The sequence below is a fragment of the Poecile atricapillus genome, chromosome 4 (genome assembly GCF_030490865.1).
Source record: "Poecile atricapillus isolate bPoeAtr1 chromosome 4, bPoeAtr1.hap1, whole genome shotgun sequence".
Classification (NCBI taxonomy): Eukaryota; Metazoa; Chordata; class Aves; order Passeriformes; family Paridae; genus Poecile; species Poecile atricapillus.
In genome coordinates, this window is record NC_081252.1 from 74,290,931 (window position 1) to 74,313,309 (window position 22,379).

General features: G+C 61.7%; 2 protein-coding genes across 6 annotated transcripts; one reads left to right on the forward strand and one right to left on the reverse strand.

Moving 5' to 3' along the window:
• Nucleotides 1-469: 469 nt before the first annotated feature.
• Nucleotides 470-7,499, reverse strand: DOK1 (docking protein 1). Of its 2 annotated transcripts, XM_058838946.1 has the most exons (5): nucleotides 7,368-7,499; nucleotides 6,898-7,191; nucleotides 4,880-4,988; nucleotides 3,496-3,668; nucleotides 470-2,004 (listed from the first exon to the last, which is right to left on the reverse strand). In XM_058838946.1, the coding sequence occupies exons 1-5, from the start codon at nucleotides 7,428-7,430 to the stop codon at nucleotides 877-879; spliced, it is 1,767 nt and encodes a 588-aa protein (XP_058694929.1). In that variant the 5' UTR covers nucleotides 7,431-7,499; the 3' UTR covers nucleotides 470-876. The 2 variants fall into 2 exon arrangements, with proteins under 2 accessions (XP_058694929.1, XP_058694930.1); XM_058838947.1 differs by lacking the exons at nucleotides 3,496-3,668; nucleotides 4,880-4,988.
• A 2,149-nt stretch (nucleotides 7,500-9,648) lies between these two features.
• LOC131579306 (protein O-GlcNAcase-like) lies at nucleotides 9,649-22,256 on the forward strand. Of its 4 annotated transcripts, none has more exons than XM_058839010.1 (17): nucleotides 9,649-10,054; nucleotides 11,798-11,849; nucleotides 12,871-12,968; nucleotides 13,583-13,713; nucleotides 14,064-14,235; nucleotides 14,533-14,631; nucleotides 14,899-15,183; nucleotides 15,305-15,433; nucleotides 15,899-17,415; nucleotides 17,504-17,678; nucleotides 17,966-18,022; nucleotides 18,693-18,778; nucleotides 18,997-19,101; nucleotides 20,338-20,429; nucleotides 20,812-21,004; nucleotides 21,077-21,248; nucleotides 21,546-22,256. In XM_058839010.1, exons 1-17 carry the CDS (start codon nucleotides 10,015-10,017, stop codon nucleotides 21,680-21,682), a joined length of 3,540 nt encoding a protein of 1,179 aa, XP_058694993.1. In that variant the 5' UTR covers nucleotides 9,649-10,014; the 3' UTR covers nucleotides 21,683-22,256. The 4 variants fall into 4 exon arrangements, with proteins under 4 accessions (XP_058694993.1, XP_058694994.1, XP_058694996.1 ...); XM_058839011.1 differs by having other exon boundaries at nucleotides 15,902-17,415; XM_058839013.1 differs by lacking the exon at nucleotides 9,649-10,054 and having other exon boundaries at nucleotides 11,832-11,849; nucleotides 12,871-12,964.
• Nucleotides 22,257-22,379: the final 123 nt, after the last annotated feature.

The following is a 22,379-nucleotide window of genomic DNA, read 5'->3' on the forward strand; positions in this document are numbered from 1 at the left end:
CAGCATTGGCCCCACACAGAAAGGACAACCTGATTTTTTACTGGGAAGGTTTCTGCCCAAGGCTGGCCACACAGCAATCACCCAAACCACACCACAGGGATCACAGATTTTGCAATTAAAGTCAGTGAGATCCAGACTGGGCCTTTCCAGGCCTTCCAAAGCAGCTGGGAGCAGGGCAGGGATCAGCAGTGGGATCAAGCTGGAGAAGGAGAGATCCTGTGATTCATTAACAGCCTCTGAGCTGCAACACAGCAGCAGAGCTGGTGCCTGTCCCTGCCCAGCCTTATGCCTGGAGGTCATCACATATCTGAGTGACTCTCATTTCCCTTATCTCCTGGCATCAGGGCATCCAGCCTCAGCTCAACCTGGCAGGCACTTTTCTTTAAGGCTCCCTCTTAGCTCAGTAGCTCTGGCACAGACACAAACATGCACCTGCACCTCCCCATCCATGCCACAGGCAAACATGTTGTTCTGAGACATAGAGACTTTAATATTAAAATAACTTTGTATAAAAATACTTCTGGAGACTGACAGCAAGCAGCCTTCCACACACCACAACAGGCACCAGAGCCCTGCAGCCTGGTCAGACAGGAAGCCAGAGCAGAGCCAGAGCAGCAGGTACAGGAAAATACCAGCCCTCCTGCAGATGAGAAGGCACAGTGGAGCCAGCTCCAGAGCTGGACAAACACACTGGGGATTACACCAACCACAGCTCTCTTGCTGTTTCCCTCCAGGGAAACACAGCCCTTCAGCGCTGGTGAGCAAAAGAGGCTCTGCCTGAGCCCAAACAGCCCCAAGTCACCCCGGGGAGGAGAAGCCCAGCTGGCACTGGGATGTCCAGTCCCTGCTGGGATACAGACACAGAGCAGCAGCAGCTTATATCTCCCCTAAGTCCTCGTAGAGAGGCGACAAGCTGTACTCATCCACACACTGCTCCTTCTTCTGCAGCTGCTGGGGCTTCACCACCTGGCTGTACAGCACCTCCACGTTGTTGTTGTTGCTGCTGTTGAGGCTGGGTTTGGCGAGCACCTTCTCAGGAGCGGCGCCGCCCCATCGCCTGCCAGGCTCCTCCAGCCTTTCTGCCCCTTTGGGGATGAAGGCTGCCTGGGGCTTGGGGGCTGGCACCGGCTTGGGGCTCTTGGCCTTGGCGGGGAAGGCGGGTACCGAGTAATCGTCAGTGCTGGGGTTGTAGGGGTACTCGTAGCCACCCCTGCCGTCGTGGCCCTGGGTGCGCCAGGCCTCGCTGGTGGGCCGCGCCTCGTCGTAGATGCAGGTGAGGGGGCGCAGCGAGCGGGGAGCGCGGCCCTCGGGCTCGTCATAGATGTGCTCCTTGTGCCCAGGGGGAGCCTGGCCCCGGCCCTCAGCCCGGCCCTGCCCCTCGGCCCGGCCCTGCTCGTATGGGCCCGAGTACGGCGGCACCGGCGGCCGCGGCTTCGGCTCCTCCGCAGCCCCGCCCGGCGCCTTGGCCGCGCTCATGGCCTTGCTGTCCACAGGGTCTGAGTACAGCGGGTCCGGCCACGGCTGCAGGCCCTTCACCGAGTCCAGGGGCTCTGAGTACACGCTGGACGGGTCCTCGGCCGGTGGCACGGCACGGAGCACCTTGAGCAGAGGGGAGCGCGGGGGGGTGCTGGATGCTGTGGGCTTGGCCGGTGGCACGGGCAGCTCTGGTAGAGTCCGGCTCTTCAGCAGGGACGCGGCATCTCTCTCCTCTGCTGCTGCTGCTGCTGCCCTGGGTGCCAGCCCCGCTTTGGGTGCCAGGGTGTCGTCCCCCTCGGCAGGCAGCTCCAGGTTGAGGCTGTCAGCCAGGGCCTGGCGGATCTGCACCATGCTGGGGCTGTCGGCTTCCAGAGAGTCGCAGCTCTGCCGGTTCTCCTCCACCTGTGCCTTCTGCTCCTGGATGGAGGCTTCCACCAGGCGGAAGATCTCGTTGCCCTGCTTGGTCTCAAAGGTGAAGTTTCCAGGTCCTGAGTCACAGCGCCTGCCAGCCTCGAAGGAGAACATCACCTGAAGGGGAAGCAGAAGGGTCACATCCTGCTCAGCACCTGCTGACCCAGCGCATGGTGCAGGCTCTGCTCCCCACCAAAGGGCACTGATCCCACGCATCCTGCAGGAGAGACTGCCCTGAAATCCTGCTCCACACACTCCCACAGCAAGGGCCACCCCGTGCCCGGCAGCTGGGCAGGGAAAGGACACACTACAACCTGTAGAATGCCTGAGGGGACGTCACTACGAGTGCCCCAGACAGCTGCAGCTCCTGCTGGAGCCCTGCTGCCTTACGTGAGCAATTCCAGCAGTTTCAACCACTGGCACCAGATAGTCTAGGAAATATCCCTGAGGAAGGAGCAGGGTGAAAAGGTGAGTGACAGTTCAGCAGGGGAAACTAGTATGGACTCTTAGGTAAGAAGGGAGTGGTCTGGAAGCAAGAGGTGCAAGAGGAAGAACACAGCTTTCCACAGGAGAAAGCCCAGCAGCAGCAGCTCAGTTACCAAGAGTAAGCAAAGCATTGATCTACCAGCATTGATCTGTTCATAGTAAAAGGTCCTCAAAAGAGAAGTCTTGCACCAGGGCTGTGCTTCCTGTGGCCTGAACACACTCTGGTGAGCACCAGCTGATACCCACACCCTTTCTGAGCCTCATTCCCCTAACCAGGGGGGATTTTCTGCCTCTCTCACAGCCAGCAGCAGCCTCTGTGGTTGCTACAAAGGTCTCTAGGGACAAAGTTCTTTTTGTGAAGAAAAGAAGAAGAAACCCCCACACCCTGAAACTCTCCTCCTGCCACCAGCACAGACTCTGCAGATGAATCTGACATCCCCATGAGGGCAGCTCGGTTTCCACCTTTGTTTTGGGAATGTGCAGCAGAAAGCACCATAAACAGTATTCAGCTGACATGGTCAGTGGTATCAACAGCCCCAGGGCAACCACTTAACAGCCCCAGGCCCACCACTTCCTCCCTGTCCAGCGTGGCCCAGACCTCTTGCACTCAGGGAAGCAACAAGGCAGACTGGGGACTCACTGCAGAACTCTGGAGAGGGGCAGACCTTCAAAGGTCAGTGAGAACAGAAGCAGTTCACCCCACAGAGTGAACAAATCCAGAGCAACTGGTGTCTCAAAGCCCCTCTGCTCTGGCCACCATCCTGGGACTGAACCCAGGGCAGAGACAGAACTGCCAGGAGCCAAGGTTCCTGGAGCCTGGGGAGAGCCTGGGCAGCACTGAGGGATGTCCCTGCTCATGGCAGAAGCTGGAAGTGCTGGGATGGAGAAGGAGAGCAGCAGAGACTCAGTGAAAGTGGGACAACCACAGAGGGGATGAATGTCCTGCCAGCCCACACTCAGCGTTGTGACACAGGCAGGAACTGAGGACAGTCAAGGCGACAGATGTCCCTGGTGATCCTGCTGTGGTCACCAGGGGCTGCAGCAATTTGGCAGGGCTGGCTGCAGGACAGCCTTCCTTCCACAAGGGAGCACCTGCAGCACACGGAACCCCCCATGCCCCACCTTGTCCCGGCCGTATCTCCGGAGCAGCCGGTAGGGCCAGACGTAGAGGATCCTGTCCGTCCGTGGGTCCTTCAGGACGAGGCTGTCACGCTCAGCCTTGAGCACGTAGGTACCGCGCAGCTCGCACCGCTCGGCGGCCTCGGTCCGCTGCACCGTCACCCAGAAAGCGTTCACTGTGGGGACAGGGCTGCTGAGGGGGGACACCCGGCCCCATTGAGGGGACAGGGCTGTTCAGAGGGGACACACAGCCCCACTGAGGGTTCAGGGCTGCTCAGAGGGGACACCCGGCCCCACTGTGGGGACAGGGCTACTCAGGAGGGACACACAGCCCCACTGAGGGGACAGGGCTGCTCAGAGGGGACACCCAGCCCCACTGTGGGGACAGGGCTACTCAGGGGGGACACCCGGCCCCACTGTGGGGACAGGGCTGCTCAGAGGGGACACCCGGCCCCACTGTGGGGACAGGGCTGCTCAGAGGGGACACACAGCCCCACTCTGGGGACAGGGCTGCTCAGGGGGGACACCCGGCCCCACTGTGGGGACAGGGCTGCTCAGAGGGGACACCCGGCCCCACTGTGGGGACAGGGCTGCTCAGGGGGGACACACAGCCCCACTGTGGGGACAGGGCTGCTCAGGGGGGACACCCGGCCCCACTGTGGGGACAGGGCTGCTCAGGAGGACACACAGCCCCACTGTGGGGACAGGGCTGCTCAGAGGGGACACCCGGCCCCACTGTGGGGACAGGGCTGTTCAGCGGGGACACCCGGCCCCACTGTGGGGACAGGACTGCTCAGAGGGGACACCCGGCCCCACTGTGGGGACAGGGCTGCTCAGAGGGGACAGCCGGCCCCACTGTGGGGACAGGGCTGCTCAGAGGGGACACCTGGTCCCACTGTGGGGACAGGGCTGCTCAGAGGGGACACCCGGCCCCACTGTGGGGACAGGGCTGCTCAGAGGGGACACCTGGTCCCACTGTGGGGACAGGGCTGCTCAGAGGGGACATCCGGCCCCACTGTGGGGACAGGGCTGCTGAGGGGGGACACCCGGCCCCACTGTGGGGACAGGGCTGCTGAGGGGGGACACCCGGCCCCACTGAGGGGACAGGACTGCTCAGAGGGGACACCCGGCCCCACTGTGGGGACAGGGCTGCTCAGAGGGGACACCCGGCCCCATTGTGGGGACAGGGCTGCTCAGAGGGGACACACAGCCCCACTGTGGGGACAGGGCTGCTCAGAGGGGACACACAGCCCCACTGTGGGGACAGGACTGCTCGGGGCAGGACGGAGGCACACAGGCAATGCCCAGCATGGCCCCAGTGATGAGGCAGCAGCAGGACAAGGCTCCATGGAAGGTGGCCCCAAGTCAGGGCAGCAGCAGGTCCCACCTTCATCTCTGGTGTAGTAGATGGAGTTCACAGCCATCTCCAGGGCCGGCGACTCCCCGCTGCCCTCTCGGCCATACTGTGACACCACGCCATCGCTGGGGCCATTTCCCTGGCAAAGGAGAGCAGATCAGACCCAGAGTCCTCTTCCCACATCAGCCCCCAGACCCCCTTGCATGGCCTGGACCCTGCTGCCCTCCCTGGCCCCACACAGCCTGGCTGTCCTGCACCCTGCCCACCCCAGAGCTGGCTACAGAATCCCCTCAGCCCACACAAACACGGATGAACAGGGGCAGGCAGCACAGGGGGGACTTCCCTGAGCTCCTGGCAGCACCCTGTCCCCAGCTGGGCTCTGCACTGTCAGGGTGAAGGGCAGCACAGCCCAGAGAGCTGCCCCCAAAGCCTGCCACAACCCAAACACACCCTCCTGGCCACACCAGGGCTGATGGCCTGGTAACACAGGGGTCTGTGTCCTGCCCTGCCAAGGAGGAGGGGGAACCTGCAGAGGGGAAGCAAGCGCTTCTATTTTAGCACATGCAGAACTGAAAATGCAACAAACACACTCTCAGGAACTGTGTCCCAGCAGCAGGGCCCCTAAAGGGCATGGGGCAGGACACAAAGCCTTGTGCCTTCAGAGATCCTCCTGCAGAAAAGCCCCTCACAAATTACAGTCTCACCAAACCCTGAGCAGCTGGCACAAGGGAGGCTCAGTGTGTGTGACCAGGAGCTGCTCCTTGGGGCAAGAGCAGAGGGTTCATCTTGCAGAAGGCAAGTGCCACAGTTTCGGTTTAAAACCCACACACATGAGCTTCTTAAAAAGCCCAAACAAGGCCCAAAAAGGGTCATCCAGCCCTTGTGTTTGGGTCCTAAAACCTCATGTCCTGAGAGCTGAAAGGAGCAGCTCCTCCTCAGCTAAAGCATCCAAGGCAGCTGGGCTCCAGCCTGGGATTGGAAAGCCAAGGGCCACCAAATCTGCCAAAGCCTTTAAGGCTCCATTTGACTGCACTTTTCTTCATCTTCAAAAGAAAAAAAAATAAATCTGTTCTGAACTCCAAATGATCTCTGGTCCCAGCTCCCAAGCTGCTGGATCCTGCTGTAATACCCTCTGGGCAGGAACATGACACAAAATCACATTCTCCATGCAGATGATCAGCAATCCCAGCTGAGGATCTCCAGCTCTGTGCAGAAAGGCCACGTGCAGCTCTTGTGCCTCCTGCTCCAGGTCAGGCCTTTTCAAAACACATGCCAGCCTTTTGCTCACAACCTCCTGAACTGTCAGCTCTCTTCTGGACCTCAGGCACACAAATGATGGCTCCCATGAGAGGGATGGCACGAGCACAGCCCTGCTCCAAGCAGGTGCTCCCTGGCCTGGCCACCACCCTGCCCCACTCCCAGGGTGTGTTGTGTCCCCAGCTCAGCTCCACAAAGCCACTTTCAGGGTAAAGGCTGCAACCCTGACTGCACCAGGAGACACAGAGTCATTTCCAGGAGCTGCAGAGGACAGGGGGCTGGACAGCTGCTCCAGCATAGATGGGGTGCCCCCGGCAGCAGCCAGGAGTGAGCCCCAAGGCCGGGAAAGGGGGCTCCAGGTCCTGGAATCAGACGGGTCCCGCAGCCAGGCACCACAACGCTCTCGAGGCTCCGCTTCCGATGCCGCTGCTGTGGCAGGAAAGGCAGCAGTGGCTGGGCCAAGAGGAAACGCTCCTCGGCCATCACCTGGCACCCCGCCAGCCCTCTGCAGGGGCGAGCACGGGCTCTACAGCGGGCAACAACAGCCCGACTTGAAATTTGGGGCCACAACCACGAATTATTGACAACACGCTGAGGAGTCCCACAAACCACAGCAGGAGCCATCAAGAGGGCACCGGAGTGCCAGGGCCGGGCGCTTTAAGCTTGGGAGCATTGGCGCTGTCTCAGGGTGTCCTTCCCCGAGCTGCCAGGTGGAAAAGGGTCACCCACACCGATGTCCCTGTGCCCTCCGCCGCCGGCTCCCTGCAGCCCCCACCCACTCCGGGGCTCACCGGGAAGGCGATCTGGCACAGCTTCGCCACCCACTCCTCGCTCTGCTGCTTCTCGGCCGCGAAGAGGAAGCTGCGGTCGCGGGTCTCCAGGCGGAAGGTGGCGGTGCCGGCGCGGGGGCCGCCCTCGCCCACCGGGGCCACGCTGGTGCAGTCGCTGAGGCGAACCACGGTACGGGCGAGCCGCCGGGTGCCCGCCCGCCCGGCCGCCGACGGCTCCTTGCAGTCGAACACCTCGAGCCGGGCCACGCCGTGCTGGCTGGCGGGGTAGAGCGCGGACCAGCCGCGCTTCCAGCGCTGCGGGGAGCGGGGTCACACCGCGCCGGGACCGCTCCCCGCCCGGGCCGGCCGCTCCCCGCCAGCGGCCCCGGGGCACGGCCGGCCCGAGAGCAGGGAGGAAGGGAAGGGAAGAAGGGAGGAAGGGAAGAAGGGAAGGGAAAGAGGGAAAGGGAGGAGGGGATCCCCGGACCCACCTTGGCGCCGAACTTGTGGCTGTGCTGCACCAGCAGCGGCCCCTCCATGGCCGGCGGCTCCATCCCCGAGAGCTTCCGCCCGCGCCGCTGGGGCGGGACCGGGCGGGGACCGGGACCGGGCGGGGCGAGGACCGGGCGGGGACCGGGACCGGGCGGGGACCGGGCGGGGCGAGGACCGGGAGGGGCGGGGACGCGCGTGTGAGGGGCGGGGCGTGCCCGCTTGTGTGCGCGTGCATGAGTGTGACCGTGTGCGCGTGCATGAGTGTGAACCCGTGCGCGTGCATGAGTGTGACACCTCCCCGTGTGCGTGCATGAGTGTGAACCTGTGCGCGTGCATGAGTGTGAACCTGTGAGCGTGCATGAGTGTCACCGTGTGCGCGTGCATGAGCGTCACCGTGTGCGCGTGCACGAGTGTGAACCCGTGCGCGTGCATGAGTGTCACCGTGTGCGCGTGCATGAGTGTGAACCTGTGCGCGTGCATGAGTGTGAACGCGTGTGCGCACACGTGTGACACAGGCGTGTGCTCCCGCTGGCGACGGGCGGAGGATAAGAGAGGGCGATATGGGGAGTGGACAGGGGATGGGTGAGGTTTCACAAGACAGGAAAAATGAGTGATGTCTTTGATAGGACAGAAAATGGAGAACGAGAGGCTGCTTACTTCAAGCTCCTACTCCAAGGAAATTGTGGGATAGCCGGGTGCTCCCAGAGAGAGCAGAGAAGTCAAAGAATCACAGCAAACACCTGTGTATGCACAGCCCTGCGGGACTTCATTCTGTGACTGTCTTTGTGAACGGGGTAATGCCATCAATATCTCTCTACCTCCAACCATTCCATGTCCCTGGGCACCGAGGCCACTCCAGGGGCTGCTCCCAGTACTGTCCCTGCCGTGGCTTGGCCACTCCAGTCTGCCACAGGAGCCTCCTGCAGGGCCAGGCTTGAGTCCAGCATTCCCAGCTGCAGGTGGGACAGGTGCTGGCTGTGAGGCAAAGAACAAGGACAAGCACGGCCTGTGCTCGGCACACCCCAGCGTGGATGATCCAGCCTGGTGGCACCCTGATGGCACTGTGACCCTGCCAGGTCACTGCACCATGACTCCGTTTCCTGATACAACATGCACCTGCTAAGGGAAGAGGGAGAAGTCACAGATCCTGGTTTTCCAGGCCCTGATTTCTCCCCACCTGTGGTTTTGATGAAACGGCTGCAGGTGGGGAGAGCTGAGGGGAGTTTTGCAGTGCCTGGATGGATGCAGGAGTGACCCTCTGCACTGGCTTCACCCCCTCATATTTGCATGGTAACAAAATTGTGCTGCTGTCCTGGTTTAGGAATGACATTTCCCAATTAAATGTTCACATTGAAACATCCCAGACCAATTGCTCACAGCCCTACCCTCCCCCGAGGCAGGACAGAGAGGAGAACTGGAGGCACAAAAAGTAAAGATCACACAGGCTGAGATAAGAACAACGTGCTACAAACAGCAATGGGACATAACCACCGAAAACAGAGTGTACAAGACAGACAGATCTGAACGATCAGATCATAAACCCTGGCAAAACAATGACGTCAACAAACAGGCACAGCGGTCTGAAAAAAGAACAAAACTATTTGGTGGTGTCAAACACGCTGGCCCGTGTGTAGGCAGGGCTCTGTGATGTGCAGCTGCAGGACAGGGAATTCATGACGTGGCAGCACGTCTGCAGACCACAGCCCGTGGGACGGAGAGAACCACGAGCTAGACGAATGTCAGCAGCTCAGAGCTGGGTGGCACAAGGCAAACTCAGGCAGGTGAGTCACCTGCAAGGCACACGGAGAGACCCGGAGAGGCATCGCACCCCAGGCCTGGCATGAGGGTGCGGCTAGGGCAGGTGCCAGCTCAGTGGTGAACACAAGGAGATAATGACACTCGGCCCCTCGGGAGCAGCTCTGAGGCTGTGGGGTGCCGGGAAGCTTCAAAGGCGAGAGAAGGAAATGTCCTGGGGCTGCACCGGGTGAATCCCCGCAGCTGGGGATGTCAGGGACCGGGGCTGCCGTGGGCACCAGACGGGGCCCCGGTGCCCGGGGCTGCGGCAGCGCCGGGGGCTCCGGTCCGTGGGTCCGCGACTGCGGCTCAAGCATCGCCTCCCAGGGGCTCCGCACGGGTTTTGGGGACCCCCCAGCCCCCCGCTCCGCCCCGCACCCCGGCCCCACCCGCGGGGCCGCCCCCTGCGCTGCGGCGAGCGCGTCCCCGCGGGGGGAGCGGGCGGTGGAGCCGCCCCTGCGCGGAGCCCTCCGCGCACCCTCCATCCCCTCCCGCGAGCACTCCATCCCCCGGCAAACATTCCAGCTCTCTGCGCATCCTTCCATCCCCTCCCGCGAGCACTCCATCCCCCGGCAAACATTCCGGCCCTCTGCGCATCCTTCCATCCCCTCCCGCAAACGCTTCATCCCTCCCTGCGCGCCTTCCATCCCCCCGCGCACCCTCCACCTCTGCGCGCCCCCCATCCTTCCGCGCACTCCTTCAGCCCCCGCTCCCCCTCCATCCCCCCGCGCACTCCTCCGTCCCTCCGAGCATCTCTCCACGCATTTCTCCGTCCCTTCGCGCATCTCTCCGTGTCCCCCCCCGCGCACCCTGCGCCTGCCCCCGCGCCGGCAGGGCCGCTCCTGCGCGGGGATGGAGGAGCGGCCGCGCTTCCTCTGCGGCGTGGTGGAAGGTAGGTCCCTGCGGGGCCCGGCAATACCTCCCGGGCATTGCGGGGGTTTTCCGATCCACCCGAAGTGAAGCGGGGTCGGGAAGGGCCCCAGGTTGTGGAGGAGGGGGGGGAGTGGGGCCCCAGCACAGCGTCCCATCTCTGCCAGGGGTCTGGAGCAGCGGCAATGGGATGCTCCCAGCTCTCCCCATTGAGCCCCGCAGCCACCCCAGCAGAGCCAAAGCCCCCAGAGGGGCACGGTGACCCTCTGCTCGGCCCCCAGAGCTCCACACGGGGTTCTCAGGGGCAGCTTCCCGATGTGTCCCCCCTGCCCACCCTGCCCATGGGGCAGCAGTGCAGGACCTGTGCCCAGAGCTGGCCAGGGAGAGCTCTGTGCTTCTCCCTCCCCACATCCCCAAATCACTCTGGAGCTGAGCCAGGCTTGGCACCCATCAGGCAAAATCATCTGCCCTTCTCCTGGCAGCCCCCCCCGTGAGGGGCACTGCCCACTGCCTCACCTGAGAGAAAGCAGGAGCACCATGCAAATAAATGCAAAATAAACAGGAAATGCAGGGGTGGAGAAGCTGGCATGAGTCAGACGAGAATCACTGATATAGTAGAGCTGACCTGGGAAAGAGGACAGGGATGATGCTGGCAAATCCATTCCAGGAGAACACTGCTGGCACGGCATGTGCAGGACTGAGTGGCCTCCTTGGCAGCCCACATCAGTTCACAGCAACACGTGCTGTCAAAGTGTCACTTGCAGGTGCCATACAGGGACCCTGGGGATCTCGCTGGGATCTCAAAATAGCAAATTATTTACCACAGAAATAGCTTTTTTTGGGCAAAATGTTTGCTGGGATTCTCTAGTGGCCACAAATTTGGCCCCGTGCACAGTGGGGGATGGACAGCAAGGTGACTATATTTTATTTTAAAGTATATAGAATAACCATGTAGGTGTTCAGGCAGGTAGAAAGTCTGTTTGCAGAGAGAAGACAGATGGAGAGTGGGTGTTGCTGTGGTGCAACCTCCCTCACCATTGCCCAGGACTGGTGCTGGGGGATGCAGGGTGGGCTCCTGCCAAAGGGAGCCGAGGGAATGAGGGCAGATGAGCTGTGGGACACTCAGGTGCTTCCCTGGGTGACACTGGCCTCATGCCAGACACGGAGAGCTGCTTCTTTCTCCCAGCTGAATGGAGTCAGTGCAGCCTGCCCCTGTGCACCGCCCAGTTTTGGGAATGCTGTCACTTCCCAAGTATCTGCTCCCCTTGGCCCTGACTGCTGGAAGGAGCAGTGGCTGACTCAAAAGTTGCCCATGATGCAGACAGAGAGCAGGAAGATGCCTCACTGTCCAAGATGTAATGGATTTTCTGTGAGAATTCCCATTGCAGCTGCCAGATCTTGCTGAGAATTTAAGTGGCTGAAGGTTTTTCTCTTGCTAAATTTCACATCTGTGCTGTTAACCTCCCCTTTGAGGAGCAGTCAGATCTGCATCTCTCCAAACCCACTTATCAGCCTGTTCCCAGGGGAAGGGGTTTGTGTTCCTCTGGATATCCTCAATCCCTGGCTCTGCAGACAGCTCTGCACCTCCCAGATCTTCCTACAAGCAGAAATAGGAAGGGCCCTTCCTTCAAAGCGGTCCCAGCAGCAGAATGGGTTCTGCATGTCTGGCAGTGCATCTCTGCGTCCAGGGATAGCCCAGGGAGAAACTGTTTTAAGGCACTTTCCAACAACAGTGTTTTGCCCCTTTTTTCCCTCCCTTTTACAGGTTTCTATGGGAGACCATGGTCAATGGATCAGAGGAAACTTCTCTTTCAATGGCAAGTACCCTGAATTTTCCTCTCCGAAGGGACGGTGGCAGCCAAGGGGCCTAATGCTTCTTGTAGGGCTGCTCCTGCAGTGTCCCCCTGTCCCAGCGCTCTCACGGATCAGCGCTGGGCGGGGACGGACGGACGGACGGACGGACGGACGGACGCGGGGCCGCCCGGTGCCGGCAGGTGGTGCTGGGGCTCCGCACATCGCGGTGCAGCCCCATCAGCAGCAAGCCAGGACACCAGGCGGGCAATTCCAGCCTCCCCCCTGAGCACAGGTGGCTGCTGTGTCCTGAGGCTGCCATCCCTGCACGGTGTGGGTGGCCCTGCTGTGTCCCTGTGAGTCCCCATGCATGTCACCCTGTGTCCCTGTGACAAAAGGACGTGCTCAGGATCTGTCCTGGGATGGGAGTTCTCTGTGCAGCTCCTCTCCAGGCAGCTGCTGCCCATGCTCAGGCTGTCAGTGGGATGAGCTGCACTGACAGGACCTGCCAGCAGTGAACTGGGGCTCTGCAGGGCCTCCCGTGGGCAGTGCAGTGGTGACAGTGTGGGCAGGACCAAAGTGCAGGGACCAGAGATACAGGTACAGAAAATGGAAGGAAAACAAGCTGTGATGTTTTAAAGAACCTGAGGAGTGAGAAGGTCTAATGAGAGCCTTGTCTGGTGCTGGACTGGGATGTGTTCACATGGTGGCATGTGAGGGTGACATGTCCATTGGTATTTTTCTTATCTGGAAAGAAACAAAATAAGGGACTTTTATCATGGGCTACCTGAAGTGCTTTCTACTCTGTTCACCGTGGGAAAATGTAAAACATTGTGTGCTGAGGAGGATAAATAGAAGCAAATGAATATATCAGATGGCTTTCCATACAGAAGTGCCAAAAGAGGGAGGTGTCTGCCTTCCCAGGGGGCACATCCTACACAAACCTTAGAGCTCAGCACTGGGAGCACTGGCTGAGATTTCTGTCTCCACGTGGCCGTGCAAAGAGCCCGTGTGGAGCCTGGGTGACTCCTTGCTCTCCCTGCACAGGCTGCAATGCCGGGGGCTGAACTGCTACATGTACGCGCCCAAGGATGAGCTGAAGCACCGGCTGCTCTGGAGAGAGCCCTACACAGAGCATGAGGCAGGTAGCGGCTCTGCTGGGCCCCTCGGGGGGCTGCAGGCATCCCAGGTCCCTGAAGGGAAAGCATGGGCCGTGTCCCAGCTATTTCCATCCTGCCAGGACCCTGCCCATTGCATGGAGGCCCCCAGACCTTGCTAAGGGCAGCAAGACTCCCAAACTGTGCCCATCATATGGAATTGCCTAAAGCACCACCCAGCTCCCCATGTGGATCTGGGTCCTTGAATATACCCAGGCCCACAGACCCTTGTCAAAAGTCCTCTGTGTCTTAAGGGAGTGGAAATGGCCTTCCTGGAGCCTGTCCCCTCCCAATGGCCTCAGCTCCTTCCTTTCAGAATCCTGGGGTTCACTCTCCCTCCACCCTTCTTCTTGCTCCATCCCCTGTCCCCCTTCATATCTTGTCCCCCTCCATCCCCTGTCCCCTCCATCCCTTGTCCCCTCCATCCCTTGTCCCACTCCATCCTTAGTCCCCCTCCATCCCTTGCCCCCTCCATCCCTTGTCCCCCTCCATCCCTTGTCCCCTCCATCCCCTGCCCCCTCCATCCCCTGTCCCCTCCATCCCTTGCCCTGCTCCCTCCTGTACCTCCCAGCTCTCACAGACCCCCTGTGCTCTGTCCCCAGCCCGCATGCGGTCTCTCATCGAAGCTGCCCACGAGCAGGGTGTGGAGTTTATTTTTGCCATTTCTGCTGGCCAGGACATGGTGTTTTCCAGCTCTGGGGATCGGCTCCTGCTGCAGCAAAAACTCAGGCAGGTACCGTGGGCCATTCCTTCATCCCACTGCTCCCAGACAAGGGGCACACGTGTTTATGTCACCCTGCCATGGTGACAGAGAGCTGAGGGCTCCATGGATGCCTGAGTGGGGGCAGGAGAAGGACCAGCCAAGCCCCAGAACTTGCTGGGCAGCACTGAGGGCTGGCACAGGCTGGAGCAGAGCCCCGGGTCGCCAGGGATTGCAGAGAGCCGCCGGCAGGGTGGGGTTGCTCCTTGGGCACGGCCCAGGCAGGAGCTGCCCCATGCTGTGCTGTGCCCAGATGCCCCTCTCCAGCCCCGTGGGGCTCTCTGCTGCCCGGGGATCCCAGCAGCCCCTGTCTGTGCCCACAGGTGGCTGCCATGGGGTGCCGCTCCTTCGCGCTGCTCTTTGACGACATCGACCCCTGCATGTGCCAAGCTGACAGAGATGTCTTCCCCTCCCTGGCACAGGCTCAGGCCTCTGTGGCCAACGAGGTGTACCAGGAGCTGGGCCAGCCCTCCGTCTTCCTCTTCTGCCCTACAGGTACTGCCTGCAGCCCTGCAGCTCTGCAGCCCTGCAGCCCTGCAGCCCTGCAGCCCCAGCCACCCATACCAGGGAGCCCTCTCAGACTGGGGTGCCCTTTGGCTGCACCCAACCCCTGTCCCTGCTGAGAGCTGAGTGCCCTGGCAGCCCCCACAGCTCTCCCCGGACTCCTCACGCTCCCAGGGGAGCTCTGGACATCTCAGGACTAGACTGCAGCAGGGTCCCTGTCCATGATCCCGGCAGCCCCTCCTCTCCTGGTCCCCAGCTCTCAGGGGATGCTCTGTGCTCTCTCCCCAGAATATTGCAGCTCGCTCTGCTCTCCCAGCCCCAGCCAGTCCTGCTACCTGCAGACCATCGGCCAGGAGCTGCTCCCAGGGATCGGTGTCATCTGGACAGGTGAGCGCCAGGACCAGCTCTGGGTGTGTGGCTACAGGTGGTGTCTGCAAACCCTGTGGCCACGGGCTGTCCTGGGAGAGCCACCAGCTGTGGTGCCTCACACTGGGGTGTGCAGCCCCAGCCAGGCAGGAGTTTGAGCTGGGGGTCTGCTCTCCTGACTTGGGAGTGTGGGTGTGGTGACTGGAACCTCACCTCCGTGTCCATGTCTCTGCTGTGTGTCTGTGATGGACCCTGTGCCCCACGTGTGTCCCTGCCCTGGTGCCCCAGGCCCGAAGGTGGTGTCACAGGAGCTCTCAGCAGTGCTGCTGGAGGAGGTGGAGGCTGTCCTGAAGCGTCCCCCCGTCATCTGGGACAACCTCTACGCCAATGATTATGACTGCAGACGTGTCTTCCTGGGCCCCTACATGGGCCGTGCTCCTGGCCTCATGTCCAGGCTCCACGGGCTGCTCCTCAACCCCAACTGTGAGCTCCAGGCCAACTTCATCCCCATCCACACACTGGGCACTTGGTTTCAGAGTGAGCTGGGGAGCTGTGCCCACCCTGACCCTGCAGGTACCTGGCCCCCCTGCCTTGGCAGCTCCGTGCCTGCCCATGGCTGCTCATCCTCACCCAGCCCTGCAGCTTTCCTGCACAGAACCAGGGCTGCCCAGGCTGATGAGCTGCGGTTCCTCAGGAACAGAGGTGGTGGCAGCCTTGGGGGACAACCAAGATGCTCAGGATGGAAGCTACAGCCCCCAGGAAGCCTTGGAACTGGCGCTGCGTGACTGGGTGGCTGAGATAAACCAGCAGGCCTTGGAGCCAGGTAGACAATGGGTGCAGCATCCCTCAATCCCTGGAGTGCTGGATCAGCTCTGTCAGGAGTGGGTGGGGGGTGAGGGAGCCCCAGCCCTGCCCATCTGGAGGGTCTCTGGGGCTGATGTGGCAGCAGGGCCGTGCACGCCATGGTGGGCAGGTGTGGGTGTTCATCCTGCTGTGCTCCCATGGCCGCATCCTGGAGAGGCTGGAGAGGGTTTCCTTGGCTGGCAGAACCAGAGCCTGGGCCAGCTCTGGAAGAAGAGGTCAGCCAGGGGTGAGCTTGGTGTTTTGTAGTGTTTGCCTCTGCAAAGCCACAGCCTCACCAGCCCCGGGGGTCTGAACTCAATCCCAGGGTGCTGACAACTCATCCCCTGGCAGCTCAGGGATGGAGGTCCTCAGCACTGTCCTGCCCCATGGGCAGTATTTCCCATGTGGATGCCAAAGGAGCTTCCCTCTTGTTCCTTTCTTCCAGGAGGAAGGACCCCAGGACACCCCAGTGTCAGCCTCAAGGGAGGACCAAGGCTGCAGCCTGGCACGGTGGGAGGACAGGAGGTCACTCCCCACCCTCAGCCCCACAGCTCTGCTCCTGCTGGGGCAGATCAGCACAGCCCTGAGCCCTGCCGAGTGGCACCAGGGGAGGGGTGCAGGGAGGTGACCTCGGAGCCTGAGAAGGACAGTGGGAACAGGACACCCCCTGGCCATCAGCAGAGCCCTACAAGGGCTGGGGAACAGCTGACCACAGGGAGCACGGAGAGCTCTGAGCCCTCCTCTGCTCTGCCCAGTGTGGCTGGGAGTGCCCAGTCCGAGGGAATCCCAGCGGCCACCAAGAGCCTCCCCAGCCCCACCACGAGCTCCAGCAATGGGAACAACACCAGTCAGAACATTTCCTTGCCCACCAGTGATGCCAGGACAGGGAATGGCAGCCCTGTCCAGTCTCCCAGCAGCACCCAGCCTGAGGCCATGGGGACTGATGTGCCCCAGATACCCCCAGGAACTGGGACTGGTGCCAGCCCTGGTGCCCCAGCCCCACTGACTGATGAGGCTGGTGCCAGCCCTGGTCCCATGGCACCAGTGACCCCCAAGGAGGCCACAACCAGCCCCACAGCACAGGTGACCCCAGAGGAGCCCAGGACCAGCCCCATGGCACCAGTGACCCCAGAGGAGGCTGGGTCTGGCCCCGTGACCCCCAAGGAGGTCAGGACCAGCCCCATGGCACCAGTGACCCCAGAGGAGGCTGGGTCTCAACCCATGACCCCCAAAGATGCCACGACAAGCCCCACAGCACAGGTGACCCCAGAGGAGGTCAGGACCAGCCCCATGGCAGCAGTGACCCCAGAAGAGGCTGGGTCTGGCACCATGACCCCCAAAGATGCAAGGGCCAGCCCCACAGCACAGATGATCCCAGAGGAGGCCAGGACCAGCCCCACAGCACCAGTGACCCCAGAGGAGCCCACGACCAGCCCCATGGTACCAGTGACCCCAGAGGAGGCTGGGTCTGGCCCCGTGACCCCCAAGGAGGTCAGGACCAGCCCCATGGCACCAGTGACCCCAGAGGAGGCTGGGTCTGGCCCCATGACCTCCAAGGAGGCCAGGACCAGCCCCATGGCACCAGTGACCCCAGAGGAGGCTGGGTCTGGCCCCATGACCTCCAAGGAGGCCAGGACCAGCCCCACAGCACAGGTGACCCCAGAGGAGGCCAGGACCAGCCTCATGGCACCAGTGACCTCAGAGGAGGCTGGGTCTGGCCCTATGGCACTGATGACCCCAAAGGAGGCCAGGACCAGCCCCACAGCACCACTGACCCCAGAGGAGGCCGTGTCCAGCCCTACAGCACCACTGACCCTGGAGGAGGTGCGGATGCTGGTGGAGCTCTTCTACCTGCCCTACCACCACGGGGCTCTGGCACAGGAGCTCCTGGAGCACTTTCGGTGGCTGCGGGCTAACAGCCTCAGCGTGGGGGTCCCGGCCACGGCACCTGATGCCTGCGGGGTAAGACTGGTCATGGTGCTGCTGCAGGAAGGTGGCTGCCGTGGCTCGTGTGTCCCCCAGGTGGCTGACACCCCCGGTGTGTCCTCAGGGCACGCGGTGGCGAGGCCGGGCTCAGTCCTTCCAGCTGCTCTGCGCGAGGACGTGCCGCCTGCACAGCCGCTTCGTCAGCACCGCCAGCCGGGCGCTGCTCTATGACCTGCACCCCTACCTCTGGGACATCCGCAACATGCTGCTGGCCGCCAGTGCCTTCATCCTCTGGCTGGGTACGTGGTTGGTGCCAGCCCTGCCAGCCCCTGGCAGCCCCCATCACACCCATCCAAACCCGTGCTGGAGTGCCAGGACCCTGCGGCACTGGGCACACCATGCGTGTTCTCTGGGCTTCCACTGCTTCCCCACGAAGGAGGTGAAGGTGTCTGGGAGCCACCCCAGAGGTGTGGGGTTCCAGTGTGCAGCTGGTAGTGCCAGGGTCCCTCCTGGGAGCTCACCTCCCCCTGACACCTTTTCTGCTGCTGACCTGTGTCCTGTGCTCACCCCCTCGCCTCCTTTGCAGATGGTCACCTCCTCTGCGACCCTGACCCCAAGGGCACCTGGGGGAACTGCTTTGGCTGTAAGTACGGGCGCTGCCCTGGCTCACCCACCTGGGTGGGGGGTCTGGCTGCTGCCCCCCATCCCCTCCAGCCCCACAGCAGCAGCCAGCACTCACCATCAGGCTGCCCATCCCCACGCTCTGCCTGCCGAGTGGAGCAGGAATTGCCCTGGGAATGACACTGGGGCAGGATGAGGCAGTGCTGCTGGGGATAGGACAGTCATTGGAGCAGATCTTCACCATATCTCACAGCCATTTCTAGGATATGGTTCCTCAGCCTTTTTATCCCAAATACCCCTTAGCCTGTGTGGAAAAATGATTCTGGAAGCAGTAATGCCCTGGGTGGCAGGTGGGGCTGCTTTTTGAATGCCTGTGCATCACTTTGCACAGTTTTCCTCTGGTTTAGGGCTCCCTGGTTGCTCTGTGGGCCTTGTGACCTCTTGCAAACCAAAAACCGTCACCAGGTGATGACCTGAGCGGGTGTCCCAGTTCAGTGTGAGAGGGAGCTGTGTGCCTTGAGCCCCTTCCCTAGGGAAGCAGCGTGCAGGACACATTCTCACCACCCTGGGCTGCACAGCTGGGGGACAGGTCCTTGGAGCTGTGACAGCAGGGATGCATGGCAGAGGCTGATCTCCCCCTGGCAAGCAGGCTTTTGTTCACCTCACGTGTGTCTGTGTCCTGCTGCTTCCAGGGTGCCAGAGTATCACTGCCCCCATCCTGCTGGGGAGGGACGCCGAGCCCTGGGCGCGTCGCGGGGGTCTCTTTGGAGAGCTGCAGGTGAGAGTGTGGGGGGCTCTGGGGCTGAAGGAGACATTGGGAAGTCAGAATCCCAACCCTGCTGTTGAGCTGCTGCAAACTTGGCAAGGCAGAGCTGCCCTGGGTCTCTCCAGCTCAGCTGTGGTTCCTGGGGCTTCAGGAGTCTCAGAGTCATTCTCCTGCTGCCTCCAGGAGAAGGTTTGGAGCCAGTATAAACTGATGGACTGTATCTCTTCCAGGCACTGCTGCCCGTGGGGAACAGCTGCGACCTCTTTTACCATCCACCCCCCCTCTTCCCATCCAGCCAGCTGTACCTGCTGCGCCCGCTGCTGCCCCTGGACAAGGTGAGTGCCATGGCATGGAGGGGTGTCCTGCCAGAGCCTTTGCATGGCTTGTGCTGCCCATAAAATGATTCATCTGCTGCTGACCCCAGGCTGAGCTCCCAGTGTGGGGTGACACAGATGGGGAGGGTCCTTGGGTCCAGGTCTGCTCAGACCCAGCTGGTCTGGGACAGCTCTTGGGGCTGTGGTCAGCAGTGTGTCAGACCCTGGCCTGGAGAATGCTGTGGCCTCAGCAAACCCACCTCTCTGTGAAAGGCTGGGCAAAGCAGGAGAGGGAGCCCCCTCAGCCATGGATAAACCAGCACCAGGGCAGGGTTGCCAGGTTGGGGATGATCTCCAGAGCAGCTCCAGTGCTGATCTCCAGCACTGGCTGTGAGCAGATGACAGGAAAAATCCAGAATAGGACAAGTCTGGATGGCAACCTCCTTGCAGCCTTCACCAGTCTGCAGCTCTGGGCACTGCCTGTGCCTGTGGGGATCCATCTCCAAATGCCTTCTTCAAACACTCATCCAGTTTACAGGGTGATTTCCTGCTGGAGAGCAGCACTTTCTGTCAGCTGCATCCTGCTTGGTGCCAGCAGCTTGATGGGACGGTGGGGGAAAGGGACAAGGGATGTGGGGGGACACACAAGTTAAAGTGCTGCCAAATCTAGCAGAGCCCCAGGTTCCCCATGTACCTGCAGCGAGCACTCCTCTCCCTCACCCTGCTCCTCTCCTGCTCAACACCACGAATCCAGCCACCACAGACACGAGTGCAGCTCATCTGCTCAGGCTGAACCTTGACAACAACAATGTCTGTGTCCAGTGAACCTCTGAGAGGAAAAGCCAGCTGAGCCCATCGGCCCGTTGCAGGAACAGGCACAGCAGGGCATGGTCCTGCCCCAGTTGTTGGGTGATCAGGGCAGCCTCCCCTTTCAGGAGCAAGGCTTTTATCAGAATGTTTGCAGCAGCAAACTCAACTGTGACCAAGACAGGACATTTGAGGATGTCCTGCTGTGCTCAGGCTCTCTGGAGACCTGAGTTTCAGTGTTGTTTTTGGTGCCGTTCTGGCTGCTCTGAGCGTGCTCCAGCCTGGGGCCGTCTCTGCAGCGGCTGCTCTCGGGATGCCTGACTGGAATGGCAATTTCTGGTTTGAAGGCTGGCTGTGCTGTGGCAATGAGCCCGAGGCCAGCAGAAGGTGGTGGCTGGCATTGTGGCATAGCAGGCACAGCCAGGGCTGACATGGATCCGGGTCTTCCAGGGAGAGCTTTACCGCATGTGCCGGGAGAGTTTGGACTGTGATCCTAAAGTGGCAGAGATCCTCGTGGCCCACCCGGATCTCCTCGGTGACAGGTGAGATGTGGCCCCTCTGAGGCTCCCTCTGGCCACTCTGTGCTGAGCCTGGACACTGGGGAGTGAGGTGATGGCCTCTCTTGGCATTCCTGCAGGGACCAGCGCTGCCCCAGAGCTGGCAGTGGCCTCACTGGAGGGGCAGGGAGGGTCATCCCTATGCTGATGTCCAGCAGGGTCATGGCAGCCACCCTTGTGGATGTCCAGCCTGGATGCTGGAGGCTGCAATGGCTCCTCTCAGCTGAGGGTTTCTACGGGAGGGGTCTCAAAGTGGTGGTCAGTGGGTGCTGGGTGTTGTCCAGCTGGGGCATGAAGGAGGAGGCTGCTCTGAGGTTTCCCAGGGGCTCCAGGCTCAGCTCAGCCGTGCTCCCACTCTGCCTGGCAGGCTCCTGGGCAGCTTCCTCAGCCTGAGCCCCGAGTACACCTTTGTGCTGGAGGATGAGGGTGGCCCCTGTGGCTACGCCGCCGGAGCGCTCCACGCCGAAGGCTTCCTGCAGCAGCGGGACAGCAGCTGGCTGCCAGCCATACGGCACAAGTACCCCCCAGACCTGGGCACAGGGAACCCAGCTCTGGGACAGGTGAGGGGAGCAGAGGGGAGCGGGGATGGGAGAGGTGAAGGGGGCTCCCTCACTTGTGCTTGTCTCCCACAGGATGCCCTGGAGGAAGCAGTGCTCTTCTTCCACGCAGAGCCACTGGCAGTGCCCCAGCCTGTGCTGAGGCGCTTCCCCTCCCTGGTGCAGCTGGGCACGGCCCCCCGTGTGCTGGACGTGGGGGCCAGTCGCAGCCTGGCCCTCTGCCTGCTGAGCGCACTCAGGGCCAACGGTGAGCATGACCTCCGAGTGCTGGCCCTTCATCCAGCACAACCCCATCCCAAGTGCTCCCTCACCCACCAGAGCTGGGAGCTGTCCCCTCCCCGGTGCAGTCTGACAGTGCTCCCGGGCACTGTCCCCTCCCCTTGCACCGGGGGACATGTGGACCTGTGTCTCAGGGCAGCACAGGGGCACTCTGTGACAAAGGGGCAGGCAAGAGACCGATCCCCTTATGGAGAGGGTCCCTGGCACTGCGCCCCCAGTCCCAGCACTGGGGTCCCAGTGCCCTGACCTCTCGTCTCCTTTCCAGGCTCACGGGGAGTGTTCTGCCAGGTCAGTGATGCCGACCGGCAGCAGCTGAGCTTCTACAGCAAGCTGGGCTTTGTCGCCCTGCCGGTGGCCTGGGGCAGCTCTCCTGGCGCTCAGCTCCTGGGACGTCTCCTCTGACGGGGCACAGGGAGGCAGTGCCCCAGGACAGGCTGGTTCCCCAGGCCAGGCTGAACCCCCCATCCCACACAGCATCGGCCTGAGCAAGCGGGAGCAGAGGGGCACCTCGAGCAGGCCAGGTACCCATGAGAGGGGACACGGAGACGAGCAGGATGTCACTGGGATGTGTGCAGGGCTCTGAGGTACCTGGGTAGCAGAGAGCTATTTCTGCTGCTCACAGGATTTGGCCACCTCTGTGCCACCCCAACTGTTCCTGTTTGCTGGGTACCCTCCACCTTTTCTGGGGAGCCAGGCTGTCTGCAGACCCTCAGGCCTGCAGGAGCCCATGAGCAGTGTTTGGGTTTGTGGTCCTGGAGCACAGCACGGTGCCTTAGTGCTACAGGAGTGTCCCTATCATGCAGGCTGGGCTGTCCAGCTCTCTCCATGGCCTGGGCAGCCGGTGCTGGGGCTGGCTCTCGGCACTTCTTGTGCCTTGCTTGTCAGTATGGATTGATCTGCTATGGGACGCGGTGAGGCAGCCTCTGTTTTTGTGCCTGGGGCCTGAGGGAAGCGCTGTCCTTGGCAATAAAGCGTTTGCTGGGCTCTCACCATGGCTCCTTTCTTGGGGGAAAGTGTTGGGCTGCCAGCACATCCCTCTCACACCCTCACGCATCTCACACTGGCTGTTGCTACAGTCGGTCTTGTGTCCCCTCACAAA